Below are 20,386 nucleotides of genomic sequence, written 5' to 3'. Positions count from 1 at the left end.
AAACAGCAACATCATTGCAAATTTCAAGGCCCAGAAAGGTACAGACATCATTAAAATAGTCTATGTGACTACAGTGGTTCAAATGTAATGTTATGAAGTGACGAGAATACTTTTTTTGCGCTAGAAAAAACAAAATACGACTTTATTCAACAATTTCTTCTCTTCCACGTCATTTTCCTACTCTGTTGACGTAGTGTAAACAGTGTTCTTCCGAGTTCCGAGTTCTATGTCAGAAAGCCAGCTCGTTATTGGCTAGCTCGTTTCAGTATCACACGCATGTGTCGTGGTGCTCATGTGACCAGTGGCGGCCAATAGTGAGGAGACGTTCTGGTGTAGAACCCGGAAGCCCTGCACTATATTTACTATGCGAATAGCGTAGGAGATCTGACACAGAAGAGAAGAAATTGTTGAATAAAGTCTTTATTTTTGTTAGTTTTTTGTGCACAAAAAGAATTCTCGTTGCTTCACTACATTTGAACCACTGTAGTCACATGGACTATTTTAACAATGTCTTTACTACCATTCTGGGCCTTGAAAGTTGCAGTGCCGTTGCTGTCTATGGAGGGAGCAGAAAGCAAAAATATCTGTTTGTGTTTCAAAGATGAACAAAGGTCTTCTGGGTTTGGAACGACATTTCTGGTTGAACTAACCCTTTAATTTAAACAGCAATCGATTATGGGAATTTATGTAAATTGACATCCCTAACTCCCACAAACAATACTACCCACCCAGGGCCTAACCAGCCTACCGGGTTACAATATTATGCTGTTTACGGAGATTTATTTGATAGACAAACGGTTATGTGTTTGAGCACAAGACTACCTGAAATACCTGGCAACCGACTGCAAGCCCCTAACTTCCCTTTCACAACCGCATGGCGTATCAGATAGCGCATGTGAAATGGACAATAGATCTTAACGGAAGCTACAAGGTACTTTTTGGTCAAACTGAAAGACTCAATCAAGATCAGCAACTTGGACTTTTCCCCATTGGATTTTTTTCACAGATTTTTCACCAGTGGCAAAGCTGTTCTATAATAAACACTGGTAGTGAGTCGAGTCTTTATGAAGTGTTGGCTGGGTAAAAGCGCATTAGACACAGAGAAGGCTGTGTGTGTATGTGTGTGTGAAGAGGATGAGGATAAAAGGGTGTGGAGCACATCTTTTTGCATGAGTGCTCCCGTTAGTTCCAGAATGAGCGTGTGCATGTCGGGCATGTATGGCGTATGTGGATGTGAGCATGTCTGTACCCCTGCAGGTATGTGGTGTTCCATGTGTGTCTTACGGCTTAAGGAGTGTATTGTGCGGGAGTGGGAGTGTTGTGAGGGGGTGGGGTAGTGTGTCAGTGTGTGTGTTCAGGCGAAGGGGTATTGGGGAGGCTACATCACAGTCGTTCCAACTCCCGCCAGAGCCTCGTTGCCATGACTACAGTAGAACGGAAGCCTCCCTCGATATATCCTATTAGGGCTTTGGCGAGACTTGGAAGAAAAGATAGAAGGACAGAAACGCAAAGGTACAGAAAGAAACCACCAAAAAGTGGGTAAGGGAACTGGCATGTAAAAATATTAGGTAATGCTTCCCTTATGTGGAACTTTGGTCTATAAGATACCACACAGCAGAGGGAATGCCAGTTAATGATCACTCTTTCATTTCCTCATGCTCTCTTGTATATTTAGTAATGGAAGACTTTCCAAGTTCCCAAACATTGTTCTAAGGAATACAGGTGGAGCTGTATTTAGGTCTTTCCTACTCTCTTGCTAGTCTATGGTATGCATTTCTGCTGCATTTTGAACGCAAAACAGGAAGTGCTTTACAAAAACACAAACTTCAATTTGATTCGTTGACTTCGCACAATTTCCGGGAGTCAGGGTGCACGGGTTTGTATTGGTCTACAGGGAAAACAAAGTTGTGTAATGTTGCAAGGAAGCTAGTATGAGCTTTTCCGAGAAAGTCAAGAGTTAAAGTTTGCAAGGTTCATGGTAGAAAGTAAACATCACACAAAAATCTATGGCTGGTCAAAAGATGGCTAAAAGCTATATTTTAAAAAAATAAAAATGTTCCTATATTGTCTCAACGCATATCATTGATTTTATTGTGAATGATTAATTTAATAAAAAAATATGGTGAAACAACTTCCCTCTAGTGACGTATACCAGACTTTAATACCAATCATTTAGTCCGCATAAACCTTTTATCCTCCAAACCTCCTTTCCTACAATCGATTCCATGCTTGCATTCAGATCTGTCTCAATAGGGGATGTTTTTTTTCCGTTTTTTATACCAATGCTCCTTAACCGATCATTAACTGTTAACCAACAAGATTTTGTTCAATTATAATTTAATTAAATAATTATGGATTCGAGTCTGTGACCCATTAAAAATACCCAAAAAAAAATTCAGAGCATGAGGAAATATATATATATATTTCACTTAAAGGGGTCATGAACTGCATTTTATTTTTATAATGTCATCATTGTATGAGGCAGATCATTATGATCATTTTAATTTTTGGGTGAAAAAATCCTTTAACTGATAGCATTAATTAGTCTGTCGATTAACAGTTAACCAGTTAATTATGCGCATCCCTAGCCTCCATCCAATCAACAATTGATCAATAGAACCCCGCCCTGCCTTTCTTTTTTATTATTCTGTTTCACTCGTATTTCATAAATCTTCCATTTCATTGTGACTTCAACTACTGAATGTACTAATCAAAGAATCTAGACAATCATTATGTGAAACTAATATTAAATGCATCTGTAGTAGAAAGTACACATTGGCCTAACATTTAGATTATGCCCGGCCTTATCTTGAGAGAGAAGATCCAAGTTCTCCCAGTCTAGAGGAACCCTGAGGACCACTGACTTCATTCTCATGACACTGCAACCACACCCCTTTCCAATAACTCTAGGCTTCATACTCTCCCAGGACTCTCCCACTAGGAAGTTCAAACCCTGCACACATACATAAACATTACAAAAGCTCACTCACCACCATACACTCCACCTCCTCTGGCTCAGACTTGATTTGTATGGATGGCATCTCCTCAACAGGCTCAGAAGTGGCTGCAGTGGATTTCTTCGGACTCGTCTGACACTGCAAAGGAAAAACAGAGAATATTTAAGGGCTAATCAGAGCATTGAGGTGTAGTTTTACCAACAGTCTGAGAAGTTAGCAGAATGCTAACCTCTGAACAGATTTGTAAAAACCTACAATTTGTTTGAACAAAATTACCTGAGTTATCCAAAAAGAAATAAAAGTTAGCAGGAGGTCACAGAGGCTATATAGAGAGATAATCCATTAGCCTCAACAGACTGATGTGAGAAGAGTTAGAAGACAGTTACTCTCTCTTAAGCTAAAGGTAGTTGGGGGAGGAGGACACAGAGACATCAAGGAACAAAAGAGATGATTGGAAATCAAGTACAGGTCAATCAGATGTGGGGGGATGTCTGAAAATGGAGGGAGAATCACAGAAATGGGAAGACCTCAAGGAAGAGAAATGCAAAAAAAAAAAATGGTTCTAATGGTTTAAGAGATGGTTCTAAAGACTGACCAGCTGGAGAAGGACAAGATGAGAGAAAGAACAACTGAACAAGCAGGGAGTAGTCAGCAATCCTGTGTCGCCTCCCTCTTCGAGCAGAGCAGTCACACCCAGTTCTTTAAGACTGAATAGCAAGGGAAAGAGGTCTGTCTCACAGAGTAGAGCAGCAGTATTAGTGGAGAGAGAGGGAGAAATGTGGTAATGCTTAGGCATGGGGGTGGGAGTGGGGGTCATGTGACCCAGCTGCAGTGGATTCCACAAAGAGGTGTGGCCCCCCATAAGCTGGGGTGTGGCCGTCCTCAATGTGCCCCTCCTCTCAACCTGGCACGGACACACAGCAAACACATGCACGGTGAACAAAATGTCTTCTGATGGCTAATGTTGTCTGAGATAGCTGGAAAACAAATGCTTCATTCAAACGGAACGAGAGCAGAATGTCTGTAAACAGGGTCCGAAAGGTACTCACTAAGTGGCTTTTGGTGAGTAAATAAAATTGTGGTGCTTGCACATGGCCAGTGACTTTAATTGGCACATTTAAGACAAATGTTATGAATGATAGGCTGTCCTTTGCTTAAGTAAACTAGAACCACAACGAAAGGGAAAATAGTTTTTAAGATTAAACCTAAATACACAGTAAATGTTCTATTATTTCTAATTAGGCACTGAATAATGTACCCATAAAAAGTTGTCTAAGCCAATGAAATCGGTTTGCTGTCCAAGGGGAATGGGTCTCTGCAGGGCATAGGGTCTTGCACAACACATCTTTCCATCCATCATGGAACCCTTGATGACCCTTGTCTTAAAGATTTTATCATCAATTTATGTGTCAATTTATCAAATTATTAAGGTTTTCTTTTTTCAAACTCCTTTTGAACAAGAAATATTCCACACATAGAGCCACCAAGATGAAAATATAATGTCTTTATGTTTTTGTTTTAGTTGCAGCTAGACTAGATGACAGAGAATGGCTCATCTCAAGAGTCACAATGAGCTGCACTGTCACTAATATGCAAGGAAGAACACAGCTAAATAATACCAATCCCAAAGGATAAAAATATTTGTAAAAAAAAAAAAAATTCCTAAAAGAAAATAATGTAAAATCAATTTCATGGCCAGTAAGTTTTTTCTCTCTCAATGCTATTCTATTGGCAAAAAGTAGCTTTTGGACACTGTCTGCAAGTTATACACACAAGACTGGCTCCGGCAATATAAAACTATGTGAGCACTTCAATGATTGAGAGTAGTACTTGTCCACTGGCAAACCCTTTGGAGAGATGATGATGTATATCGGTGAGGAAGCATTACCAGAGTATGTGTGCGTATACATGTGTGTAAATCCTCCCCAGGGAGCTTGTGCTGAGGGTAGTTCCAGGAATAAAAGAGGGTGGGGTGGGTGTGACCCCAGTCCCTCTATACCCCAGCAGGAAGTTATGGAGAGAGGAGGGGGCTCTCATTACCGAGAGGGAACATCAAGGATTAGAGAGAGGAAAGCACAAAGTAGAGAGGATAGCAGAGGCAGAGAATCAAGTTAAAAAAATGAAAGAACGAAAAAGATGTGAAGAAGCGAGAGAATGAATGGGGGTGGAGGGGGAGAGGAGGAGAGAACCATCACAATCTGGGTCATGGCGTTCTCTCTCACTCAGTTGCTCCCAAGCCCCCGTGGCAAACCAGTCCCCGCCTCAGTGCAGCGTGGGTAGAGTGGCCGCCTGGGACTGCATTGCTCACCACACACACCCTTTTGTCCACCCCTCCTTCTCCAAAGAAAGTCATTATTTAGTACTCATATTTAGGATTTATTGGCTTTCTTGAACAACTTTAGAAATTCTACCTTAAACAATCCTCCTCTTCTTAAAGTCCCCGTGTGGTGAAAATCAAGCTTTAACTGTGGTTTATATGTCTATGTGGCGTTTTTAAAATTCTTTAAGACAAACCATGTGCAAATTCATAAGTCAACACCATTGCTGAGTATTTTGTCCTTAAAACTTAAGTGAGCCAAAGACAGTCTCAAAATCACGGTTTGAAATCGCTGGTGTTTCTGACATCACAAACTGCCTTGTAACCAATCAGATCAACGTGTGATAGTCAACGAGTGGATCTCTGAGCTGGTGCGAGTGAGTGGAGGTGGGGCTAATTTGCCTTTTTTATATACTAAATGAGGCTGGGCGCAGAGTAACATTCAAGCTAATTTAAGGCATGAAAAAAAAACAAGGAAAACACTTTCAAGTATATAATTTTGGTGATCAAAGATGAGTTTTGAGGGATAAAATTATTGATTACAGGGGGATTTTAAGGATCTTAAAAGGAAGTGCTGAAACTTGGTTGGGTGAAGAAGTAACCTATAATCTACATGGCATAAACCAGTTGTTGTTGAAGAAATAGTTAGCAGCACATGCCCAGCCCTAGTGCTAAGGAACATTATCTCTTGGGCACTTCCAGAAAAATATCAGGAGCTTCCAAACCTTGAATCCCAGTTCTCCAAACTTGACCATCAACTGAGGCATGTCAGAGGATCTAAGGTCAGCAGAACCTTATAAACCCTATTTCTATTTGAGAATGATGAATCTGATAACAGAAAACCATGAGGCTTACTAGGACCAAAAGGGGCTGGTCCTAGCATGAGGCCCTGAGAAGGAAGTTAAAGGACTTCAGCTCTGAAGGGCTGACAGGGTGTTCAAAGCCGCATGTTGCACAATCATGTAACCAGAGATTGGACGCTGGCTCATGCTCCATTCCACGACTAGGCCCGACTGGACCCCCCTGTGAGGAGTGGTTGAGAGGGTGCAGAAGTAGTACATACAGAGGGGGTAGGGAGGTGTGTGTTGTTCTCTTGAGTGGTGTGGGACAGTTTTCCTAACAGCGGGGAGGGAAGGCAGGGCCTCTCCATCTACCCTGCTGTTGTGTTACAAGTTTCTCTGACCACTGTACACAAGCAAAACCTTTGCCCAAATTCCAAAGTGCAAGAGCTGCCCCACTCTTTCTCTTGATAATGGAGGCAAGTGGAGGTGGAGTTTAAGAGTGAATTTAAGAGTGAACCCATTCCGAGTTTAAGAGGAGATTTGTTAAATCCATGTCCGAAATTTAATTCAATCCAAGACTACTTTTCAGTTTTGATAAACGGGTATCTAAATAAAACAGGATATGGCATAACCACCATCTCCCGACATTTTACCAAAGACATATCACTGCTCTAACTAGTATTATTGTATAAATTCACCCAACTATGCACATTTTTTTTTTTTGCATATACATTTTGGTATACACTAGTTTGCATGTTTCTTTCCAATTGTTAGTTTGCACAGTTCCACTGACAGTGCTTTTTTAATATTAGCTCTTCTAAAGGAAGTCAAGTAAAATGCTTGGTTGATTGATGTGACACACTTTAGTGTTTCGGGAGCAAGCTGGAGGTGTATGAATCTGGTTTGAACAAAGAATGTTCTCACATATTCATATTTGAAAAATATGAAAATCAAGATAAATTCTAAATCTACTTCATTTCCATTCAGCAAGATCTTTCCCTAAAGACTGTTACTTACACTATATAACAGGACAAGATTGATTTTCCGATATGTAAATTTACCAACAGGTTATGTTTAATCTGCCAAAGAATGTTGCTATGTAAAAACATCAAAATTTATAAATTTTTGCTTTGATGCACCTATAAGCTAATGTAAATGAACATTTAACAGATATATATATTTTTTTAATATATCTTGATTTCTTTTAACTTATTACATATACACATTTAAAATGCATGTCTTTCTCTTCTAGACCAAAAATAATGATGACTCATCTTGCACTCAGTGGAGTATACACATTTCTGTCAAGTAAAATTAGCAATAGCAAGTAGCACACCGTGGTTCACAGCTGTTACATGGGCTAAAGGCTATTTTCTTATATAAAAACCCTCCAATGTTCCACCCTGATTATTTGTTTCAATTGGAAATATGTCCGCATAGTAAACTTTGCTTATGAGCAATTTCATCAGGCCTTTAAAATGTCAAACATCTACATCTAAATTCCTCTCTTGTTTCTATAAAAAGCTTATGTGAACTGTTTTATGTGCTCACTCTCGGTCTTGCACCGTTATACCTTTCTCCACTGTCATCTGCATGCAAAGAAACAGTATATAAGTCTCCATACTAGCTTTATTTGCTAGGATGCAAGCTCTTCTTACATGCAAGAACTTTGAGCAGTTGTCATTTTTGACATGATGTAAAGCTATATGTTGTAATTCTTGAATTCTGTCAAATAAGTTGTGGCATGAGTGTGAAATGAACCAACCTCTAAGAGAGTAACTGACTGACAAGTAAACTTACTTTGATATTGCTTTTCTCAGAGTCGCTCCACTAACTCCATGCACTGCCAAATAAGGTGCTCGAGGATCAACTACGAAAACAAATGAGATGTTCCTTTAGTGTTCATTGGAGAAGACAGCCTGTACATCACTGGGGGGGGGGGGAATACTACTCTTTTGTCAAGAAAACAAGATCTATGGTTGTATTTGCATGTACAGATCTGTGTGTACGTGTACATGTTTTCCGCTGCCGTTTAAATATGTCAGAACAGTGTAATTTTAATGCAGTCTGTTGGGGCCTGGGGCACATCTTGTTCTGTGTACCAGCCAGTGCTGTCACTGCGTCCCTCCATGTAATCAACTCATCGGTCCAAGAGCGAAAGAAGAGAAAGAAAAAGAGTGAGAGAGACAGGGAAAGAGAAAAGAGGCAGAAGGGGAGGTTACACATGTAAGGTCACAGCTGCGTAGGGTGTGTAGTCAGGCAGAGGTTTCTGTGACACACACTATGTTGCAAGGACTCTGTCCTACCCTCTGGTTCTTTCCTTTACCCTCTTAAAGATACATCGCCTCCCTTTGGCCAAAGACCACCCTGTGTGTCGGGCTTCTCTCCTTTACAGCACTATGCCCTTTCAAAGTACAGTTGTGGTACCGGTGATGGTTTCAGATGGTAATACCACAGTACTTTGAAATTAGTCTCATAAAGCCAGACTTTTGAAAATTGTCATAAAGTCTGGTCCACTTTGCAGCTTATTTTAGACAACACTTCCCACTAAAGGTGCTGTTACATTTTGGCAAAATCGCCAAAATCCCCCCCAAAAAATGGGCAAATGATTTGCCCTGACACGATCAGGACTCTTTATTGTGTGGATTCTTATTGAAATGACTGGATTTTGTATGCAGAAATTCACAAAACAATGGTAAATGCGATTGCACCTTAAGGACAGGAGGTTAAGGACCGAATGAGGTTGTTTGACCTCTATGTCAAGTGACCAACGGTGCATGTTAAATCTATTCTGCAAAACTTTGTAGAGCAAAAACATCATAGAAAATGCAACAACAAAAAAGTCAGCCAATTCCTTTTGGACCAGCGCATGTTTTGATTACAAAATAGGAAGTCGTTAGATTCAGTATGAGGTTTCTTTAGGCCTGTGTCGTCCCAAAAAAGAGACCGTAGAAGCTGGCCTTGAGGGAAGTCTCTTCTCTTGGCTGCCTACAACTCCACCCTTCCTCTACTGCAAGATGTGTGAGACAGAGTCATGTCACCCTCACGCACAGAAGTCGTGCTGGAACAAAAGGGCTGTGTGCAACTGAGGCCCTGCCTCAGAGGAGTCTACTGAGGGATGAAATCAGAGGAAGTGAGCACCGAAAAGAGAAACTAAGGAGTTTTTGAGGTGAGAGTCGAGACCAATAGAGAATCACCTGATTAAGTCAAGGCCGACTGGATGACTGAAGTAGGAGCATCTGGGCTACAAAAGGTCTAAAAGAGGGGCAACCGACTCCATTTCAACACATATCACCCTAAAACAATGCATTTCAGAGAATTCTAATAGCAAAAAGCATTTCAAGGAATAGTTCTTGCAAAAAAATTATTCTGTCATTATTTACTACTTTGAAAGCTCAGGACTTGTACACTAACGTGTTTTGAAGCCATTTGATAGATATTTGTAATGAACAGACCACAATTTAAAATTAATTATTTACTGAGCATCTCCACAGTAGTTCTCAAATCAAACACGGCGTCATTGATGTTAATGAGGTTTGGCCACAAAACATGTTAAAAAATAATTCCAAAGGGTGTTAAATAGCATTAGCACTCCATTTTGCAATCTAGACTTGTGCGGTTAATTTGGCAGAAGGGAAAGTGCGTTTATCATACAAAATTATTATTTGGCTTCAGAAGACTTGGAACACAGTGCTACTTTTAGGCCTGGTTTACACCTGGTATTAAGATGCGTTTTGGTCTATAGACCCATTTACACCTGGTGTTTCTCTTTTGTCCACTTTCAACCAGCTATTTCCTGATTTCTTCAAGGAGAGTGTCTTTGGGCGGGTAAATGTATGGGTAAAGGAAAAGCATTCGGAGAACAGCTTTCTTTTCTGCTCTAATTAGGGTTAAGTATCAATTGTGAATTTTAGCGATTTAGATTTAGTTTCCAATTCCTTATCCAATTATGCTTATCGATTCACAGTTGATTCCAATATGGTAAAAAAAAAAAAAGAGGCAAACATAGATATCAAACATATTTATTCTGTGTCTTTTTGCAAAATGTTCTGTTGCAGCTGAACAGGCCTACTATGAAAAAAAAATCAGCAGCCTAAAGAACAACTAACTAATAAACTAAACTAATATACATTTCAAACATTATTTAAGACAAGTGTACAGTCAGTTGCTAATACAATAACAAATTATCAATATAGCACAAATAAATACAACTGAACAAAGATCAGAAATTGAAATCAAATGTAAAAAAACACTGCATAGTTTTTTTTTATATATATATATAAAATAAAATATAGATTAATACTTAGTTACAAAAGTTATTTGTCAAGATCAGTGAGCGATTTTCCTTTGTTCTTTGATTATCTGTAATGACACAGGATGGTAGCAGGAATATTTGGCTGCTGTCACTTTAAGACCGAATGCATGCATCCATTATACTATTACACAATAGTATAGCCTATTGGTTCGTTTTCCATCTTCAAACCAAACTAGCGTCTTCAGCCAACATAGTTTAAATCCTGTCTGGCTAGCACGCTTCCCATACTGTTTATGTAGGGTCAGTAGGCGATCTTTTGTGGCTGTTTGAATGAATTCGACCACACATTGTACATTTTATTTTTTACAGAAAAATAAAAAACATGTTAATTGGTTAACGGTAAGTTGCCTTACGGTGAAAAACTGCAAATGGTTTAACATACTGTCAAATTTATGGTTTTTGCAAGTAAAAACTATGAATTATAATTAAACTATTATCATATAATTTACAGTAAAAGGACATTTAAGCCCCTGCATTACACCAAATATGATTGCATTTTGTAACCATTTTGTTTCTTATTTTTGTTGTCAGTGTGTGCTACATTTTATGTTATTTAGTTCATGTTTATTGCAATATTTTACCTTATGCATGTTATTGATGGTGTTTAGTCTTTTGACTCTGTGCAGCACCTAGGCTATATACAAGTATTGACCATGTTTCATGAACAGCTAAAGGTAAAAAGGCAGAATTTGGTAGTTTAAGTTGTCATATTAACATATTTAATAAAATATACGGTTATAAGTAATAAGTATTTTTATGGTAAATTATGGAAACAACAGTTGCCAGTCTTTGTAACCGTAAATTAAAAAGGATATTTTTTAACAGTGCTTTAGCGTTTACACTACGAAAGCAATCCAGTCTAATGCGTTTTTGAATAGCCCTGGAAGTAGTTGAAAGTGGACAAATATTACACCCCATTTACACCTGTATTTAGCATCATCCACTTGGGATCCGATCAACCAAAACGTATCTTATACCAGGTGTAAACAGGACCTTAAGATCCTTCTTTTTGGTCTTATTTGGAGCTTGACAGAGTGGTTGAACGTTTTTCAGAATTCGTCTTTGTGTTCCTCTAAAAAACTAACATCATAAGGGTTTGGATTTCGGAACAACATGATAAAGAGTAAATAATGACATAATTGTTTTTTTGGGGTCTACTGTTTTTTTTTACCAGTGATGGCTGGGTGAATATATTAGCTACACATATATTCAAACAAGTGCACAAGTAGGACTTTCTCTTCATGGTTGGCACAGTCACATAGCAGTGAACTTGCCCTTATCTCACCACACCCTTCTGACGCAAACTCTGCTGCTACTTCTCATAGCCCTCCCCACCCTAAAACACACACACGCACAATAGTCCAAACCTCATTCCTCTACCTCCAGTTCGTTTCCTCAAAAAAGAAAGGTCTGTTCTGCATACCAGCAGAAATAAAGTTTCTTCACATGACGCCAATCACTCAAATGTGCCAATGGGTAAACCTCAATGTTTCACCTCGTCTCAAGCCATTAAATGTCTGTGTAGCAGACGAGCACCGAAGACAGGAAGGAAGAAGTTTCTATCTTTCTGTAAGGCAGCTCATCTCTGCTGCAGAGCTGCACCGATATAGAAAAACAAAGCAAGAAAGAGCTGGTGATGTCAACTTTAAAGGTATAGGGGCAAGCTGCAATTCCCAAAGCTCATACCTGAGCGGATAGCCTTCACTTCCCTGGAAGAACGTGGTCGAGAAAGACACATTTTCACCTCGCTCCTTATAATTATGCTACAGTAAAAAGACTAATGCAAATGTCCATCATTTGCATTTGTTTAGAGGCGGTTACACAAACAAAGCTTCGCAGCTAGTTTTCCAAATCACGTAATTTTCACATTCTGAGCAATGGCTTGCATCAATAGTCACACACACACACACATTGAGACACACCCTCCCCACCCTGAGCACCCCACCCCCGCTCCCTCTTTTTCACTGCAGACAGTTTGGCAGAACTGCAGGGGTTGCTATGGGGACGGGATTCTTTCCCTGGTTAATGATTGTGCTGCAATGGTAGGGGGTCATTCTGTCACATCGGCTCTAATCTGGGGAGACATGGACAATGTCCTTACAGTCCCATACCATACACACAAACACACCCCAGAGCCCCCACTCATCCAAAACCTAACCTCAAACTTGGTTTACATCTTTTAGGTCTGGGAGCTAAACTACATAATGCTGCAAGTCCCCTTTAACCTCTTTCTTACAAGTCTTATTTTTCCTGCAGCCAGTATGCTGGTGTCTCACTTCCTCTGCTCTCTCGGACAACCGAATCCTCTTCAGACAGCTCCCAAAGTCAAACAAAAAAAACCTTCTTTGGTTACATCAAAGGTACGTTTGTTTCTTTCGCCACCAGCAATATAGCCTACACAACCTCTAAAAAAGAAGTCAGAACAATATCAAGGCTTTAGCTGAACTTGATCTTGTTTTTATTTAAAAAATAAATTTAATTAAAATGTATCTCATTTACTTTTAGGGATGCACCAATACCTCTTTTTCCAGAACGGGTACCAGTTTTCATTTTATGTACTTTGCAATACAGAAACTTGTATTTTCATTGCATTTGTAATTGTTACAAATATTGGGTTGAGAGACCAAAAGAATAAAAATTATATTAGATGGCTTAATTCGCTTAGTTAATAGATGTACTAATACAACTATCTGTAATAGTATCGGTACCAGTTCATCCTTATATAGGCCTAATTTATTAGTTCATGTTTCTGGTCATATTTTGTTATTGGAAAAAAGTAATAAATTTCCCAACTCTGAAAGGACTTTACTCTTTGGCTGACATCAACAAATGTATTTTTCACATACATAATTTTTCATCACTTGAAAATGTCACACTATAGATGTAAAAAGGGTTGTGAACTCTGCTTCATTGATGTTAAAAGTAGAGGACCAAAAACACGAGCTCAAATGTGTCCACTTTGTTCATTAACTCAATACTGAGGCCTTTCAGTCGAATAATGTACCGTGTGCACAATCAGTGAGCTGAAAACGGTGGATATTAGTGTAAAATATAGATTATTAGAAACCAAGATCCTGAGAAACCGAACTAAATGGAGGGGCAGATGGTAATATTGAAGTCAATGGTCCTAAATTTCATTTTTGGAGCTCAAGCAAGGACTTATTGCATTTAACGAACTGTCATTTCTACCGATGACATTGAAATGGATTCAATCATTTGTGATTTCCTTGAGAATTTAAGGTTTCTTTTTCTTAAGAACATAAAAAAAAAAAACATGAAAGCCTAAAACCCTCATAAAACCTGTCAGCAGGCTAAAGAATTTTGTGACTCGATAACTAGGTAGGTCCGCACTGGTCAATAACCAATGAATCAACCGATAATTTTTTATTTGGATGCTAAATTAAAATAAACAACACTCAAATGAAAATACTGCTGAACTGTATTGCAAAAAAATAAAAAAATAAAAAAAATTGTACTGAACCATAAACATTTAATGTACTTCTAAAATGAAGAACACAAATATTAAAATTTATATTTAATTTATATATACATATATATGACAGCCTATATTGCAATTTATTAAAGCCACAGAAAGACAAACGTTTAGCTTAATGCACAATATTCCAGTCATTATGCAGTGCACACATTAACAATGATTTGGAACAAATATTATGTAATTTAATGGTAAACCATATGAATGGCGCGGCAGGATTTTGAACCACCTACTGAGTCATAGCTAGCCGCCGTCGGTGTGTACATTCAAAATGTGTTACAATTTTAAAGAACTGAAATCGTACATATTTCTGATTTGTTTATGTTTCTGTCTATTTACTTTCTCACATTACAAAGCTTTAGATATACAACTTGGCTGGCTAACAAATGCATAAAAGTCACCAGCTGGACATAAACTAATGCAAATAAATGGTAACAATCGTGACATTAAACATTTGGTTTAGACGTCCATGTGTTTCTGTCACACCCCTTTAACCGCTTGAAGTAATGCTAGTGTCCTCTCAGTCTCGATGGCAAACATACTGCAGTTCTTTCTCTACTAATGCTACATCTAGTCAACAAATTAATTGCTTCATAATGGCATGACAACATGTACTGTAGTGTAGTACTGTATCGTTTCATTGACTGTTTTAAATCTGCATCTGAAGTGTACCAATCTGTGCAGCGAAGTCTCACGTGTCAAAACAAACTCCATAAGGTCGCTCTCGTACTGTATAATCAGCGGACACTTCTCAGCCGCTCCAGTAACGGACGCAACATGGAAAAACTATTGCTATAGTAGAAGTTGAAGAGCACTTGTGTTGTGTGAGGGTTAAAAGACACTGGCAACTCTAGTTTAAACAAGTACAAAGACATTTTTTAACACTCAGAATTTTGGAGAAAAATACACTGGACAAGGATGAAACTTTCTAGTGTGCATGTGTTGACCTCCAAACAAATAGCATACAAAAAACGAAAAGTATACTTTGAAAGGCTGTGCATTCAACTGTGCGTACTTCGGGCTTAAAATACTACATTCATTCAACTTAAAGACCGCCTGTGGTGAAAATCAAGTTTTTATTGTTGTTTATATGCTTTCAGACAAACCATGTGCAAATGCATAAGTCAACACCATTGCAGAGTATTTTCTCCTTAAAACTGCAGTGAACCAAAGACAGTCTCAAAAACGCGGTTTGAAATCGCTGGTGTTTCTTTCTTCTCATGTACATTTAACAATATAGCGAGTGAATTATGTATATTATGATGTTATGATTAACTATGCCTTTCTCCACTGACATTCTATGATGTTCAAAGCGTTTCAAAGGATGCTGATTTTTAGAAGGCAGACTGAGACTCTATGAGACGGCAAACGGGAACATGGTTTGTGTAACATTAGCAACACATTATTAGCCGTTTGATAACATAGTCAAGCAAAAAGGCTAATCATATTACCGGCGTTATGTGCCCAAAATTGTATAGAGCGATACCTTTGAGCAGAGTTTACAGTAACTTGAGTAAAAGTTGAGCGAGTGGATCTCTAAGCTGGGTGAGTGGAGGCGGGGCTAATTTGCATATTTGTGGTATAGGCTACTAAATGAAACAAGGGTGTAGAGTTACATTCAAGCTATTTTAAGGCATGAATAATTTTTTTCACAGGAAAAAAACATTGAAATGTCATTTTGGTGATCAAAGATGAGTTTTAAGGGATAGAATTAATGACAGGGGGACTTTAATGTTTATGTTCAACCTATCTTGAAATGCTGAATATTTACTGAAATACAAGCTTCACAAAAAAAAGGTTTTCACTTATGACTAATTAAAACTGCAAAAAGACTATTTATATTATACCAATGATTACTACTCATCCACCACAACAGCAAACCAGTGAACAACAGGAAGACCTTCAGATCAGCAGGTGTAATGTTGACCCCAGTCTGCAGGGTGTTAAGAATATAAAGGGATTTTACACCTGACAGTGTGAGAGTCTTTTATGACCTTGTATTAGTGGATCATAAAAGACATGCTGGACTTTTTCCACCTGTATCTGTATTCACACACTGCACTGTATTCAGAATAAGGCCTAAAAAGGTGTCAGAAGCTCCAACTTCATATGGTTAACATTCTTGACAATAGGGCAGACAATGGGCTTTTTAAGAGGGGGCAATGGTCAACAAAGCATGTGATGTTTGTTGAGGCACTACACAATATTGTTGACTTACCTGAAATATCTAAGGGAGGAAGAGTGATACTGAATCAAGTTTACACAAACCTGAACACTGACTAATTGGTGTTGCAATTTTAGAGCTAAGCTTTAGGACAGGTTAAGGGTGTGACTGAAGTGCAGTCAAAAACACGAGAGGCAATTTAAGACAGGGAGTGAGAGGAACTGCTAGGCGTGCACCATTGCCGCCCTGCAAAAACACAACCTCAGTCACACCCAGGGCCGACTGCACCCTTCTCCTAAAAATAACTGTGCTCTTGGACCGTGACAGTCCCTAACTGTCTCAACTCCTAAAAACAGATACACTTTACATCACCCCCTGGCTAGCAGGCTTGATTAGGCTGCCAATGGATGCCTCAACCTAGAACACCCTCCTGAAGCGATGTCACCCTGACAGAACCCAAAGGCTGAGACCTACAGAGGGTTAGATGAGTGTTAAACCACTTTGACCAAAGTTTGTCCACAGATGTTAATGATTACCAGCTGTCTGGCACGCCCAGAGCACTCTCTGTTCCTCCAATGATAACGCCTCAGTCCACTCACCTCCCTGACTCCTTCAGTAACTGCTCCTGCAGGAGACGCTGCTCCAAAGAAATGAGCTCAAGTGCAGAACACACCAACAGAAGATATTAAAGGCAAAAAGTGGTGTACATTATATGAATTATGTCTTTTAAACTTACAGATTGCTCTACAGAGTAGCTTCAAATGTGCAACACCGTAATGCGTCTTTATAGAGATGGATCAATAGGCTATATCGGCAAGACATTTAGGCATATTGGGATGATCACATCCAATAAGCTGGATGGTTTTTGTTTTTCTTTTAATAAATGAGACCCTCTACTTGATTCTGATTGGCCAATCACTGCATTCTGCAGTCAAATCTTTTGGAATAATGACTGTTGTCCAAGGCTTTGCTATAACTGACCATTAATTTACCTTAACAACAATGCATCTTTGTGACAGATGAATATATTGGCCAGGCTGATTATTCTAATATATATATATATATATATATATATATATATATATACACATATATATACATATACATATATATAAAACATCTAAAAGTGTCCAAGTATCTTGCAATAATAAGTCTAATACATATAATTTCACACTCACAGCTCCCTAAAATACTTGATTGTGATTGACCAATCACTGCATTCTGCTGTGAAATATATTTTATATTTTTGAACAATGATCGTTGTCCAGGCCATCACATATAAATGTTAATTTGGTAAACCATTTCCCCAAAAAACCCCTAAATAACCTCTTTGCTGTGTGCTGGGATGCTAAACATCCTGTTTTTCTTTAGGCTGTTATTTTGTGATAGTGACAGGAATTATAGCAGCTAGTCTTTAGATATCAATATTACCCTTTAAAAGTTTCAGAACATACTTTCGTGCAACAGTAACAAATAAACAGACAGTTACAAATGCACACAACAAATGTGACCCCCTCCTTGTCATGGGATGTTCATGACAGTTTTCAGTAACGTTAGTCCTAGTTGAGTACAAGCTGCAGTCTCTAATTAGGCAATGCATTGCCGGCAACACATTCATATTTAGCCCTTTAATAACTGAGAGCGGATGACAAAAGACGATATAACATATAAGTAGACAGCAGCAACAACAATTTCCACATCGCATGCAAATTCAAGGCTGCTGTCCCTTTAAGAAATCAGCTAAGATGGTGTCTCTCCAGCAAGCGGCACTCGGCGCGCTTCCTTCCTGCGTTCACAGCTTTAAAACAGCACTGCAGATAAGACGACCCTGACGGATGTGACACACTGACTTTCTCACAAGTTGCACAAGTATTTCAAATGCACCAGCATTATCGTTAGGAGGCTTTCGGATAACGGGCTGGCTCAGAGGCGCATGCACAGGAGTGAAGTAATCACCCAGCAGCTCAGACAGCTATTAAAGGCTCGTTACGGTTAACGGCGACCAAACCGAAACCGGGTAACTGCTCATAGATGAGGAACTACTGCTGAATGGAAATAGGACAGCGGCTGCCGTCTAAAGCTACCGCATACGTTGCAAATGAGTCTATAGCGAACGATAAACGGACTTACTTTTTTGTTCCGAGTCTCCGTGTGCATCTCGGTATCTAAGCGGCGGCGGAGGGGTGGAGTGGAGGGGGGGGGTCGATCGGATCGGGCGGGGTGATATTTGAATTACAGTCGATGTCAGTTATTCCACCTCAGTATTAGAGGAGAAGGGTGCTCTCTTTGCCTCGGCGGATCACAGAAATCATATCCCCGGCGTCGAGAAATAAACCCTCTTTCCGTCGCCCCGGTCGTCTTTCAGTGTGTGTTTGTTGCCGTGTTTCAGGGTTGGGCTCGAGCTGTGAGTCTCTCCTCCGCCTCTCCCTGCTGCTGACCCCACCCTGCGTCCCCACCCCTTCGCTGTGTCAATCACAGCCGTTGTGTGTGTGTGTGTGTGTGTGTAGCCCGAACCAGCAGCGGCGCTCGACGCGCCACTATGATAATAGGACTTCAGAATCATCATCATCATCACACAACCGAACTCGTGTCACCTCACCTAATGACGTCAAGTTGCACCGGATGTTCGGAGCTACTTGTGCTCGTTTTGCTAAAGATGATGCCTCATATGTGCATTCATTGCTGTATGGAGGTTTGGAGACACAAGTTTGCCCCTAAAGTTTAAGCAAAATTTAGGGCACTTAGACATTTAGGGCCCCAAAATAAATTTGTATTTTTATTTTATCTGATTTTGCTTGCTTCAGGGACAATGTCCTCAAATAAAACAATTAGCCTAAGTTTTTTTTCTTTCTAAAATGCAGAAAAGTGGTAGGATTAGGACTTAAAATTAAAATATACTAAATATAATTATACAATAATTGAAGTCTATAGAGTGGTTCAGGTATGACATCATCACTTTGAAGGCTAATTGGCAGTCAGCATCACACTGGTTTCCTCCACAAAAACCCAATAGGATTTTTCCATAGGCTTTTAAACTATCGCCAAAAAAAAAAAGCCTTGTGACCAACAAAAGTTTATGATATCATATTTTGTCCATCAATATAATTTTCACAGATGAGCATAACTTATGATTTTTTTAAGCCTATAGATGCGGTCACCTGAAGTAAAATGCTATAAACGAACTACACCACGGTCCCGCGCGTTCAACCTCACCACCACTAAGCTTCCAACAACTCTTTCAGTGTTTACCTAAAAAACATTTGTCTAAAACGTTGGAGTAAGAATAGTTTGTAGCACATTTATAAGCATACGAGGCTATAAAAGCGGACTGAGTTTACCTTTTCTGCGATGACGTTTAATCTCCTCGACAAGCTGAAGTCACATTTAGCCACTTGTTAGCAACCGCCATTTTCAAGTCAAGTCATCTTCATTTATAGCGCTTTTAACATTGATTGATTCAAAGCAGCTTTACAGTGACAATAGGACATTCAAATATCAGAGATTGTTTTGGCTTTACAGCAGCTCTAGAATAAAGTTACTGTCCAGCTAAAGTTAGTTTTGATTTATTCACTTCCGTTACAAAGATCATTAGTTATTAACTTAATAATGTCGCTCACACTACACCATTTCAAGACACATAACAGCTTTAAAAAAAATCAGTTGGGTGATACTGATGCTTTATGTCTTAGAATAAAACATGAATTGAGCTTGTGTTCTCCACAGACCATATTTCAGCTATTTATCCAAGAACCCATTCAAAAAACCCTTTGACTTCTGGACGATGAAACTGGAAATGCTAAAATGCTACCTCGCTTCCGTGTTCTGGCCTACAAATGTACGCCATATGCCACTCTGTAGCCTATCAAGATTTTTCAAACGGGTGCAGAGGCCCAGAAGGGGTCTTTAAAACATATATTACCACTCACCAAACTTGGCACAGTTACCATTTCATTCTGCATCTGCTTAATTTAAAAACAAAATATATTTCAGATAAGATCTCTTTCTTTTTGGGTTTAAGTGCAAATATTGTTTATTTACTATTTATTCAATAATTTTTAGATTTAGGAAATGTCTTTTTTTATTTTGCACTAGTTATTTTTACAGAATTTATTGGCAGAGGATTGAGGAGTCTTGTTTATTGGTTCTTAACTACGTTTCCCATAATCCTTTCAACCTACACTTCCTGTGATAACCAGAACTCTCCTTACAACAGGAAACATGAAGCGGTAAGGGACAAATCTGAAAGTGACAGTTCAATTTAAAAATAATATGAATATAAATAAGCTAATCAAATGCATAAAGCAGATCAAACTCCTCTGAACGATTTATCTAAGTTAAATGTTATTATGTCATATGTC

At 39.0% G+C, this 20,386-nt stretch overlaps 1 protein-coding gene across 5 annotated transcripts in view; it reads right to left on the bottom strand.

Annotated features, from left to right (window-relative positions):
* The window catches only part of klf8 (Kruppel like factor 8), a 64,940-nt gene that overhangs the window by 23,998 nt on the left and 20,556 nt on the right, over positions 1–20,386 (bottom strand). For 3 of the 5 annotated variants that reach the window (XM_079585548.1, XM_079585544.1, XM_079585547.1), the window contains one exon: positions 2,991–3,095. In XM_079585548.1, the coding sequence (XP_079441674.1) occupies positions 2,991–3,095 (105 nt within the window). Of the gene's footprint in view, positions 1–2,990; positions 3,096–3,552; positions 3,955–18,158; positions 18,621–20,386 lie in introns of those variants that run through there. The other 2 variants (XM_079585546.1, XM_079585545.1) reach the window with 2 other exon arrangements.

Source organism: Phoxinus phoxinus (assembly GCF_949152265.1).
Source record: "Phoxinus phoxinus genome assembly, chromosome: 17".
NCBI classification, from domain to species: domain Eukaryota; kingdom Metazoa; phylum Chordata; class Actinopteri; order Cypriniformes; family Leuciscidae; genus Phoxinus; species Phoxinus phoxinus.
Note: the sequence above shows the minus strand (reverse complement) of the source record. Positions and strands in the feature narration are given on the sequence as shown.